The 11,564-nt window shown below is 54.7% G+C and overlaps 1 protein-coding gene across 3 annotated transcripts in view; it reads left to right on the plus strand.

The window, feature by feature from the left end:
• The window catches only part of MYO15A (myosin XVA), a 76,149-nt gene extending 67,711 nt beyond the window's left edge, over positions 1-8,438 (plus strand). For 2 of the 3 annotated variants that reach the window (XM_044980712.1, XM_044980713.1), the window contains exons 51-54: positions 1,753-1,886; positions 2,937-3,070; positions 4,076-4,228; positions 8,002-8,438. In XM_044980712.1, coding sequence (XP_044836647.1) covers positions 1,753-1,886; positions 2,937-3,070; positions 4,076-4,228; positions 8,002-8,103 — 523 coding nt within the window. In that variant the 3' untranslated portion in view covers positions 8,104-8,438. The remainder of the gene's footprint in view (positions 1-1,752; positions 1,887-2,936; positions 3,071-4,075; positions 4,229-8,001) is intronic. The other variant, XM_044980716.1, reaches the window with a different exon arrangement.
• Positions 8,439-11,564: the final 3,126 nt, after the last annotated feature.

The following is an 11,564-nucleotide window of genomic DNA, read 5'->3' on the forward strand; positions in this document are numbered from 1 at the left end:
CCACACACACACAACCTCTCAGCCGAGTCTAGTGGTGCTTTCAACCCAGGCTAGCCGGCCTGGCTGAGGCTCTGGGTTCGAGTCCAGGTTCCCTTTCCACGCAGGCTGCTAACGCACCCACGCTGCAGCGAGGACACTGGCTAAAGAGTGTGGATAGTCCTCCAGTGCCTTCCCACAATTCCCCCCCCCCATGCCCAGAAGGACAGAGAAGTTCTCCCACAATTCACTGGGAAAGAATTATAGAGCGGCTCATCTGACTGCAGCACCAAGAACAATGGGCATCCCCCCAGCAGAACTAGTGAGACAGGTGGGAGAGCACAGCACCAGCATGGACACAGGAACTCGGGTTGGACTTTGCAGTGGGGCTGCTCACACCAGGGCGGCGCTAAACCCGGGTGCTCTGACCCTGGTGCTGGTCACCTGGGCTGTCTGCACAGGACATCCCCCCTGAGCTGTGCTTGCACAGAGAACTGGTTGCAGGGAATGAGAAGAGTCAAAATGCCGGTCTCAAATCAGAGCACTAGCTAGTCCTGTTGCCGTGAATTAAATCCCACGTGTACTTTGGGGGCTGGGGAATTCCTGGAATTTGAGTCACTACAAAAAATCTCCTGGAAGGTGAAGCTTTTAGAGGTGTGCAGCGAGCCTGCAGAATTGCTGCCCTGAGGGGAGAGGAGAGGTGGGAGACTTTCTACCACTTACATAAGACCTAAATGAGAAGAAAGATGAACTCATGTAGGAATTTCAGTTCCAGACCAAATGCCAAGGACTGAGGGGCTGTTGGCCTAAGGCTGCTTTGTGACTTTGGGTTTCCTGGTAGCAGTGACCGTGTGGCTCAACTCCAAAATCCTCCAGTCTTATTAAACTGAGTGTGTAGCTGCGGTGGCCCTGCAATCTGATCCATGTGGGTATGCCCTTGCAGAGCCCCACTGACATCAGTGAGATTCCCAACAGGTGCCAGGGTCCATCTACACAGATCAGCTTGCAGGATCTGGGCCTAGGTTTGCAATGTATTCAGACTGAACTCTGTATATATGTGCTTGTCTCTGGATGTCAAGCTGTAGGACCCTGCAGGGAGGTGCAGAGCTGTTCTGCTGACTCTCCCTGGTAACCAGACCAGGTGAGTCTCATTAGTGCCACTGAGGAGCAGATCTGCTCTGCTGCAAGAGACAGCTAGTGGGAAGGGCAGGAGTCCTGCAGGGGGAAACACTCATCAGCCTGCTCAGGAAGGAGGCCCCAGTCCCTCAAAGACTTTTGCATGTGATTTAACTGGTTTCATAAAGCTAAGCGTGTGTGTGGGTCTTTGCAGGATGGGGACCTATGCTCAGAAGCACACTCCTGCTGTACGGTTTTGTTATTTAATGGAGGCAGAGCCCCAGCATGGGTGGGGGGATGGGACTGAGGCTGGACAATACCCATGGTGAATGTGCTGCATTAGGAGTGGGGTGGGGAGTTCCCCCATCACTGTATGAGACCGATTCAGGGATGAGGGACTCCCCACTTCAGCAAGACACCGTGGGACTTGCCAGTAAGGACCCGCCCTGAGGGCTGAGCTCTGGCTGCTATTACCCAAGGAGGGGGTCTTTGTCCTTCCCACCCCGTTTCTCTGCTGCCCCGGTGCTCAGCACGTACCCTGAGCTGGGGGATGGGTGGGCAGCGCTCTCCTGCACTGGGCTTTCTGTCCTGCGACATGGGCAGGGAGGCGTTTGTCTGGGGCTGACTGTGACCTGCCCCTGGGTCTCTCCCCCCCCCCAGCCGCGAGGTGCAGGGTTACGTCCCGCCCCAGTTTTGCCAAGCGCTGAAGGCTCAGTCGTGGCTCAACGCGGTGCTGCAGCATATGCCGCAGGTCCAGGCCCTGAGCGCCCACCAGGCCAGAGCTCAGTTCCTAGGTAAGCCTTCCCTCCGCCGGGACCGGGGGCAGGCTCGCGAGGGAGCCGCTGCTGGGAGTCGGCCGAGCCGGGGATTGGGGGAGCGTTTTTAGATCAGAGGGGAACGTGGCCAAAGGTGGGCCAGGGCCAGGAGCGGAAGCAGCTGAGTGCTGCCCTGACGTGGAGGGGCACAGCAACAGACGAGCCCCCTCCCTCCATGCCAGGGCTGGGCCTTTGCAGTGACAGCTCTGGGTGGGTCTCGGCAGCGCTTCCCCCCCCCACCCCCCCGCCATGTCCTCGGTGCTGCCTCGGGCGTCCTGGCTTCTGTTCATTCGTCAGCGATGCAAAATGTTGCTGCCCAGGCCGATTCCCAAGCCAGTGGCAGAGGGTGGGGAGGAAGCAGGAGGGGCTCTTGCTCTGGAAGAGACAGTGTGTGCTGTGCTGGGTACCTGGCATGTCGAGGGAGGGGCGCGTTAGAGTCCCCCGGCCGTGCCCCCCCCACGCCCTGAGCCGTCAGCCAGATCTCCGGCAGAACCTGTCCAGCAGGCTCCAGGAGCCCAGTTATCCCCCCTCCCGCCCTCCATGGCTAGGCCCTGGCCTCTACCGGCATAAACCCACACGAAGAGCCTCGTGGGGGACAATCTTCCCCTCCACTGGGGGCACGCGGGAGCCCAGAGGGGGCGGGGCTGTTTAGGAGGGGGTGTGGCCAGATGCAATGATGGATCATCTCCCACCCTTAGCAGCTTCCGCCAGCAGGGCTGCAGGACCGAATGCTGCCTCCCCCTACTGGGCAGGGGCAGTACTACTGTTGTGTATTTGGTTGTCATGGGTTTTGTTACTATGGCAACTGAGCTATCCCTTAATAGTCTAACTCAGTTGCCATAGTAACAAAACCCATGACAACCAAATACACAACAACTACCACCTGCCCCAATGGGGAGGATCTCCCTGTCCTGGAGGGGACCCCCCCCTTTCCCTTGTGGGTATGTCCCAGCTGATCATCGTGGCTCAGCGCCAGGGTCGGGTTCTGGGCAGGTCCCTGGCTTTGCTGACTGCCCGTCGTCTCCGCAGGGCTCCTGAGCGCCTTCCCCATGTTCGGCTCTTCCTTCTTCTACATCCAGAGCTGCAGTAACAACGCCATCGTCTCGCCGTGCATCCTGGCTGTCAGCCAGAACGGCCTCCACTTCCTCCACAAGGACACCCACGTAGGTGTGGGGGGCAGCAGGCCAGCCCCTCACCCGGTCCCTCCAGGAGGTGCTTGCTCCTGATGTGCAGGGCACAGTTGCAGCCGGGGCATGGTCTACGTGTGGGCTGGCTCTGGCTCAGAGAGCTACCCGCCAGCGTGGTGAGGCTCCAGGAGAGCTCACTGGGCCTGGAAAGAGCCAAACTGCCCCCGCCCCTGCAAGTTCGGTCCAGGCCTGCTTCCCCCTCTGAAAGGGGCCCAGCAGGAAAGGACAGAAGCATGTCGGCCAGGCCCATTGGCTGCCGGGTGACGTCTGCCCTGGGAGGGCTGGATCCGAGAGTGGAACCCATCGGGACTTGCATCATGCATGTTGGGAGCGGGGCCGTGTGCTCTAGTACATCACAGAGAAGCCCTCTCCCCTCTCCCCTCCCCCACCCCCCGGCTCAGCCGTGTGCCTCATAGTACCGCAGTGACCCGCGTGTTAGACACCAGAGCCTTCACTCTGTTGTGCACTGGATTCAGGTGATAGCTTAATTCTGCTGTTGCTGTGACCCCGGCCGTTGGACCGGGCTAGAGGGCTAACCCCAGTGGCCCAGAAAGGGGGGCCGTCCTGTACATAGAGTGCCCACCCCATTCTCGTCTGCCTTTCAGTGCAAAGCTATTGCCTCATGATATACGGCAATTTTTCCAAAGACTAATGGAGATGTATTATTCAGGGGGCCCAAGGCAGGGATAGCTTGTGCCCCCCCGTCCCTCTGTCTGTATCCATCCTTTGTTTCCTGTCCTGTGCTTAGATTGGAAGCTCTTTGGGGCAGGGGCTGGCCTGTGTTTCTGGGGTTGTACAGCACCTAGCACAGAGGAGTCCTGGTCCATGGCTCGGGCTCCTAGGCGGGATTGCAGTGCCAATGATAAATGACAGTAGCCGGGAAGGATGGGACGAACTGGTAGGAAGGAGCTTGTAGTCCATACATTGGGGCCGGGTCCCTGGTGGGACGCGCGTATGAAGGAGCTGCACATCCATCCCCAGGAGCTGATTGCGAAGTTCTCGCTGAAGGAGATTCAGTCCACGAGGACCCAGCGGTCCACAGCCGGCTCCAGCTACCCCTATGTGGAGATCATGCTGGGAGACTTGATGTCACAGAGGCTGACGCAGCTGCACCTGGAGCAGGTACGGAGTGCAGTTAAGTAGCTTGCCTTTCCCGCTCTTTAAACCCCTCGGCCCTGCCTAGATTCAAGGCCTGGCGCACGGTAATGCCAGGATGTGCTTAGGGGATGGGGGGGGGGCATGGCAAAGGCTCCCACGGTGTTACCGCCTCCCCACGGCCATTTAGGCTCTTAGACTGTAATGTGACTGCTGATGGTTGGCTTCCCAGGGATTTGTGGGTCGAATGGCACGGACCTTCACTGCCGAGGCCCTGCTCCCCAGCCATGGGGCTGGCGGGATGCGGCCCAGCCTTCCTGGTTCCCCTCTGCAGGGGGCAGGATGCCAGGAGCCCATCCCACCCCACCTCACTGCACAAAGCACCAGGGAGGGTTTCTGTGGCCTCCGGGAGCAGGGAGTGAAGGGTGTGGAGCTAGCTTGACCCCTCCCCTGGGCCGTCTGCACTGCACTCGTGAGACACCCTGAGCCCCTGTATTACAACCCAGTAAAGACAGCAGTGTCCCTGGCCAGTGGGTTGGGGGAGCACAGAACCCCAGCAGGGTGAGGCTCAGGGCAGGGAACGCAGGCAGGGCGCCTGTATCTCTTCAGGACAGTACCCCCCCGGAGGATGCTCCATGTGACTCATCCTCTCTACAGCCCCCTTAATTCTCTCCTTGTCGCTTCTCTTTTTTAAATTTTAAAGAATAAAATTGTTAGTAAAGAATAAAATTGTCAGACATAGAAAAACATAAACTCTTGAGCAATAGTCAACATGGTTTCTGTAAAGGGAAATCGTGTCTTACTAATCTATTAGAGTTCTTTGAAGGGGTCAACAAACATGTGGACAAGGGGGATCCGGTGGACATAGTGTACTTAGATTTCCAGAAAGCCTTTGACAAGGTCCCTCACCAAAGGCTCTTACGTAAATTAAGCTGTCATGGGATAAAAGGGAAGGTCCTTTCATGGATTGAGAACTGGTTAAAGGACAGGGAACAAAGGGTAGGAATTAATGGTAAATTCTCAGAATGGAGAGGGGTAACTAGTGGTGTTCCCCAAGGGTCAGTCCTAGGACCAATCCTATTCAATTTATTCATAAATGATCTGGAGAAAGGGGTAAACAGTGAGGTGGCAAAGTTTGCAGATGATACTAAACTACTCAAGATAGTTAAGACCAAAGCAGATTGTGAAGAACTTCAAAAAGATCTCACAAAACTAAGTGATTGGGCAACAAAATGGCAAATGAAATTTAATGTGGATAAATGTAAAGTAATGCACATTGGAAAAAATAACCCCAACTATGCATACAACATGATGGGGGCTAATTTAGCTACAACGAGTCAGGAAAAAGATCTTGGAGTTATCGTGGATAGTTCTCTGAAGATGTCCACGCAGTGTGCAGCAGCAGTCAAAAAAGCAAACAGGATGTTAGGAATCATTAAAAAGGGGATAGAGAATAAGACTGAGAATATATTATTGCCCTTATGTAAATCCATGGTACGCCCACATCTCGAATACTGTGTACAGATGTGGTCTCCTCACCTCAAAAAAGATATTCTAGCACTATAAAAGGTTCAGAAAAGAGCAACTAAAATGATTAGGGGTTTAGAGAGGGTCCCATATGAGGAAAGATTAAAGAGGCTAGGACTCTTCAGTTTGGAAAAGAGAAGACTAAGGGGGGACATGATAGAGGTATATAAAATCATGAGTGATGTTGAGAAAGTGGATAAGGAAAAGTTATTTACTTATTCCCATAATACAAGAACTAGGGGTCACCAAATGAAATTAATAGGCAGCAGGTTTAAAACAAATAAAAGGAAGTTCTTCTTCACGCAGCGCACAGTCAACTTGTGGAACTCCTTACCTGAGGAGGTTGTGAAGGCTAGGACTATAACAATGTTTAAAAGGGGACTGGATAAATTCATGGTGGCTAAGTCCATAAATGGCTATTAGCCAGGATGGGTAAGAATGGTGTCCCTAGCCTCTGTTCGTCAGAGGATGGAGATAGATGGCAGGAGAGAGATCACTTGATCATTGCCTGTTAGGTTCACTCCCTCAGGGGCACCTGGCATTGGCCACTGTCGGTAGACAGATACTGGGCTAGATGGACCTTTGGTCTGACCCGGTACGGCCTTTCTTATGTTCTTATGTTCTCTTCCTACTGTCTCCTTCTGGCTTCTTCACCCGGATCTCTGAAGCTAAACCTTCAGATGGTAGGTAGCCGCTGCCTCCCAGAGAGAGTGCTCATGGGTTGTGTTTGGTGAGGGTACAGAAATACAGTAAAGCCAGCACCGTCCCCAGCCTGTCTCTTCCAGGATCACTGCACAAAAGTGCTTCCACACACCACATACTCCGCATCGGCAAACTAAGAGACATCTTCAGACAAGTTAGGTGTGCAGCAGCACATGCAGTGAATGTGCGTTTGTGCTAAGCAGGCTGCTCTGCGTGTGCAGTTACCCACTTTTCACATGCAGTCCCGGTAACGCTGTACACAAACTAAGCACATCATTGCAAGGATTTCCTCATTACAAGGTTTGCTTTTTCCCTGCCTAACTTGCTTGGACAACCAGCGCATGGAGGCAGCTGCTTAAATACAAGGGAATCCAAGTGAAAAAAACTTGGGGTGCGTCTGTGCTGCAGTCACAGGTGGGATTGCAGCCTGTATGGTAGCTTTGATCAAAGCCAGCTTGAGAAACAACAGCAGTGAAGCTGTGACGACACAGACTCCAGCATGGACTACTTGCTCAAGTATCTACCCACAGCCTTGGGCGGGGTTGTGCCACCCGGGCTGCCGCGGCATCGCTGCTGATGTTACTCAAGCTGGCTAGATTAAAGCTATCCCAGGTACGTCTACCCACGCTGCAGTCAGAGCCCCCAGTTGCAATCCAGACGTATCCTCAGAGTCTAAAACCCAATGAAATCCTGGCTCTGCCAGATGACCAGCTGGCCCAGCAGTGTCCAAAGTCTAATGCACCACTGCATTCTCCTTTTAACTGCAACATGAGGACCCAGTAGATCATCTACAGGTTTTTATTGCTGGTGGACTCCTGCAAGGAGCAATTTCTGTTCATCTCTCCAGGATGCAGAGGGGAAGGTGGCCTCATGGTTTAAAGCCCAGGACTGGGAGGCAAGAAAACTGGGGCTCGTTATTACACCTTTCCGACGGTCTCGCTACCAGTGTTCAGAGCTGCTCAATGTCCCTGCATGGACCAGGGCCGTGTTACACTAACTGCTTGTAGTTTTGTAGCTCAGCGGCACTGCCAGATATGGGGGACGTGGGAGAAGCAGGGGCTGCTTTGGTGCTGCCTGTTGTGATGGGTGGGTTGGGCAAAGGGCACCTCCAGGCCAGCTGTGTGAGGGCGTTTCATAGAGAGTCCAATCAAGCGCCAATGGGAGGCCACAGCAGAACAGTAAGTAGAGGGAAGGACCAGCAGGGAGAGAAGCAGAAAATCGGAGAAGCTGGGTATTGGTAACCATTACGGGCTCAGGCCTGGGAAGTGCTCCCAGCAACAGCAGTAGGCGTGGGTGGCGCTCAGCAGCTCTCAGGATTGGGCCCTGTGAGTACAACTGGCTCACACAGCATTGTGCCCCTGCAGGCAGGCACCATTTTCATTCCAATGCAACAAAACAGTGAGCCCAAAGGCAGCAGAGGCCCCCTGCTTTACCGGGCGCAGGTACTCGGGAGGTGTCTGCCGAGGGTTTGGCATTCGGCTTTCGCCACTGCGAGACCGGACGCCACACAACAAAATTTCAGCACAGGGGGGAACCCGAGTTAAAATGCTGTCATGCTGCATTGTGCTTCCTTCCCTCTTCAGGGCCTAGAGTTGTGCCGCGTGATCGCCACCCACATGGAAAGTCTGTTGTACGCTCGCGAGAAGAGACTCACCCTCCCTCCCAGTGAGATTACGCTGCTCTGATCAGGCATGTTACACACTCGCACGCTCCCTCCCTTGAGTGAAAGCCAGCATGGAGATAAGCAAATATCTCCGTGTCCTGGGAGAGGCAACGTAGACTAAATATAGACACCGATGGGACAGATTCCCAGCTGGTTCGAGTCAGCATAGCCCCACTGATTTCAGCGGCTGGGGCTGACGGACATCTGCTGAGGGGCTGGGGTGGGGGCTTTACAGACCATATGTGAGGTCTGAGGCGTGAAGAGTGTGGGGAATGCAGTCCGGCCAGTTAACAGGTGAACACAGATGCCTTAATTTATATTTAATAACTGCCCTCCCGGACATAGGGCGTGACCTTTTTCCAGAATCAAGTGTATTTTATCCATTATTTTAGTAGCAACATATTAACAGATTGTCCTTGAGCAGGACATGCCTAGTTTTGCACATCTGCCTGTTCCAAGGACCCGGCAATCTAACTGCTCACGTGCTGCATACACCAGATGGCTTTTATTTGTGTTCGCTCCCGGTTTTTTGGTCTGGTTTGTCCGGTGAGCTAATTCTCGTTTTTATAAGTGTCATTGGCGCCTGTATTTGTATACTGCTCTGTAGCGCTAGCCCTGGAAATGGCTTCCCGTTTTTGTAACTTTTTGCACCCAACGTTGCTTTGAGATTTTATTTTGTTTCTAATTTGTGCAAAATTAAAAATTCCGTTTAAGTCCAAAGCCACCTGTCATTTGGGTGTGCGGGGGAACTAAGTGCTTTCTCTTTCCTCAACCCAGGATTTGTGTAGAGCAGGGGTTCTCAAACTTCATCGCCCCCCTGCTGACAACAAAAATTACTACAGGACCCCAGAGGGGGGGAACGAAGCCTGAGTCCGATGGAGCCCTGTCACCCCGGAGCAGGGTGCAAACCAAAGCTCCATTTCCCCAGGCCGGGAGGCCAAAGACGAAGCCCTCAGGCAGGGGCTTTAGCTTTGGTCCCGGCAAGTCTAAGCCAGCCCTGGCGACCCCATTAAAATGGGGTCGTGACCTACTTTGAGGTCTTGACCCCCAGTTTGAGACCCGCTGGTGTGGAGCCAAGAGCAGAGCTTGCAGTCTAGTTTCAACTGCTTGCCAGTGAGCCCTACTGTCAATGCCAGTCTGACCACCGCACAGACATTTATGCCAGGACACGAGTGGTTATGGTTTACCCTAGGCTGGATCCTAAGACAAATGTGTGCCAGGACTAGACTATTTACAGTCGTGTTCATTAACTGGCCGTCAGTTAACGCAGGTTAAAAGAGGCCCCCAAACTCTAGTCCGGACGGATCCCCACAGAACAGTGAAGCACTCGATGGTCATATTTGCACTCAGGTTCTGGTGATATTCGAGGATCGCTACAGCTTCTCTGCTGCTAGCAACAGAGGCGGCGCTAGCCTGGACCAGCCATAAGTGCTTTACCACCATGGCAACTAGGCCTTGAGAAACTGCAGTTTCTACACTGCGATTCACTGAATCCAGCCAGGCCCTTCATCTGAATCACTGCATTTCTTTACACGACAGATGATCATGTGGTTAAGGCACAGGACCAGGAATCCGGGTTATGTTCGTGGCCCTGCCAGACTTTCCACGTGACTTTGGACGTGTTCCCTAGGGATTACTGTGGCATTTAAAGCCGCGTTCAAGCTCCAGCGATATCGCGAGCGTTTGCCAACTGAGCCCCTGCCCTAATGTAAACGCAGAACTGAGACGAGCCTGGGTTGGTGACACGGCAGATTGTCTGCAAGGGACTCAAAGTTAAAGGCTGCCACAAACTCGGCGGAACCAGCATCAGCCAAAACGTTAACAGTGACTCCCACGCAGGGCCGGCTCCAGAGCCCAGCGGGGCAAGCACCTGCCTGGGGCGGCCCTTTCCTGGGGGGGCGGCAGGCTGGGCCGGCGGACCTGCCGCAGTTATGCCTGCAGGAGGTCCACCGGAGCCGCGGGACCAGCGGACCTGCCGCAGGCATGACTGCAGAGGGGACGCTCGGCCGGCGGCTCCAGTGGACCTCCCGCAGGCATGACTGCGGACGGTTCGCTGGTCCCGCGGCTCGGCTGGACCTCCCGCAGGCATGACTGCGGCAGCTCAACCGGAGCCGCCGGACCAGCCAACCGCTCGCAGCTGCGGGAGGTCCAGCCGAGCCGCGCGACCAGCGGACCCTCCGCAGTCATGCCTGCGGGAGGTCCGCTGCTCCCGCGGCTCGGGGGCGCCTCCCGGGCATGACTGCTTGGGGCGGCCAAATTTGTAGAGCCGCCCCTGCTCCCACGAACCGAACCAGAGAGCTTTGCATAGCATGACCTCTACGTTCACCACGGACAGGCCTAACCGTACTCTGTGAGCAGCCAGGTGCCCTGGAAATTCTGAAATTCCCACTAGGAGCCTAGCTGCCTCTTTAGGCACCTAAATCCTGGCCCTAGGAGCTCATAAACCAGTGAGTTCCTTGAGGCCAATGCAGAGGCTCCAGTTTCACATCATATTGTTGGCACAGAGTGGGCTGGGGTAGGTTTGATTTGCTAGAGGCTGGGTGTGACAAGTGGAGTGGAACTCCCCCAAGGATGGGAGAGATGAAGAGTCTGAGCAAGGGCACTGGCTCAGACCCAGCTCAAAAGCAAACCCCTATAGCACAGTCTTGGCAGCCTGGAAGGCAGGATGGTCTAGTGGGATGGGTGTTGGCATGTGACTCAGGAAACCAAGGTTCGGTTCCTCATTTACCAAACTTTCTGTGTGATTTTGGGCAAGTCATTTAATCTGTCAGGGGGATAACGCACTTCTGTGCCTGACAGGGGTGTTGTGAGGAATTAGAGACTGGGAGGTGCTCCGACACTACCGAGAAGAGAGCCAGCCAGGTACTCAGGTAGAGAGATTAGCTCTCTTCTCCAGCACCCTGAAAGGACCTGTCCAGCCTTGCTCCCACTGAAGTCCAGGACAACGTTCTTATTGGTCTCAGGTGCAGCATTGGTCCCAAAATGTACATTATGTCTGGTATGAAATTTGGGACCAGAATTGGAAGGGATAGGGTGTTACCACAACTCGGGACACCAGCACGTCACTGCAGGCGCCTCTCCCAGGCTGGCTGGACTGTGCGGCCTTTTTGATGGAGAGGACTGTTGCGGTGCTGGTTCACCCAGCCGCTGATCATCTCAACAAGTGGGACTGTTTGTTGGCAGCTGCAGAGCGGAGCTAGTTTTGGACTCAACTTCTGTTGTGACTCACTGGCAGGAGAGGGGTTGGATCCCCCAGGGTCTGTTCTCCTGCTCCCTGGTAAAGCAGCCCTGCGTATGGCCGTGTGCTGGCGGAGAGAGACTTCCATCCACTTCCCTGAGAGTTGGGGGGCTGGACACAGTAAGCAGCGAAAGAGCAGAGCCGGGCAGGGAGCGAGCTCCCCCTTCTGTCCCCGCTCAGCTGCAATTGCTCACTGAGGAAATCATTGTGTCTCTCTTTTCCCTTGTGTTTCTCCACCCCGCCCC

Source organism: Mauremys mutica, chromosome 11 (assembly GCF_020497125.1).
Source record: "Mauremys mutica isolate MM-2020 ecotype Southern chromosome 11, ASM2049712v1, whole genome shotgun sequence".
NCBI classification, from domain to species: Eukaryota; Metazoa; Chordata; order Testudines; family Geoemydidae; genus Mauremys; species Mauremys mutica.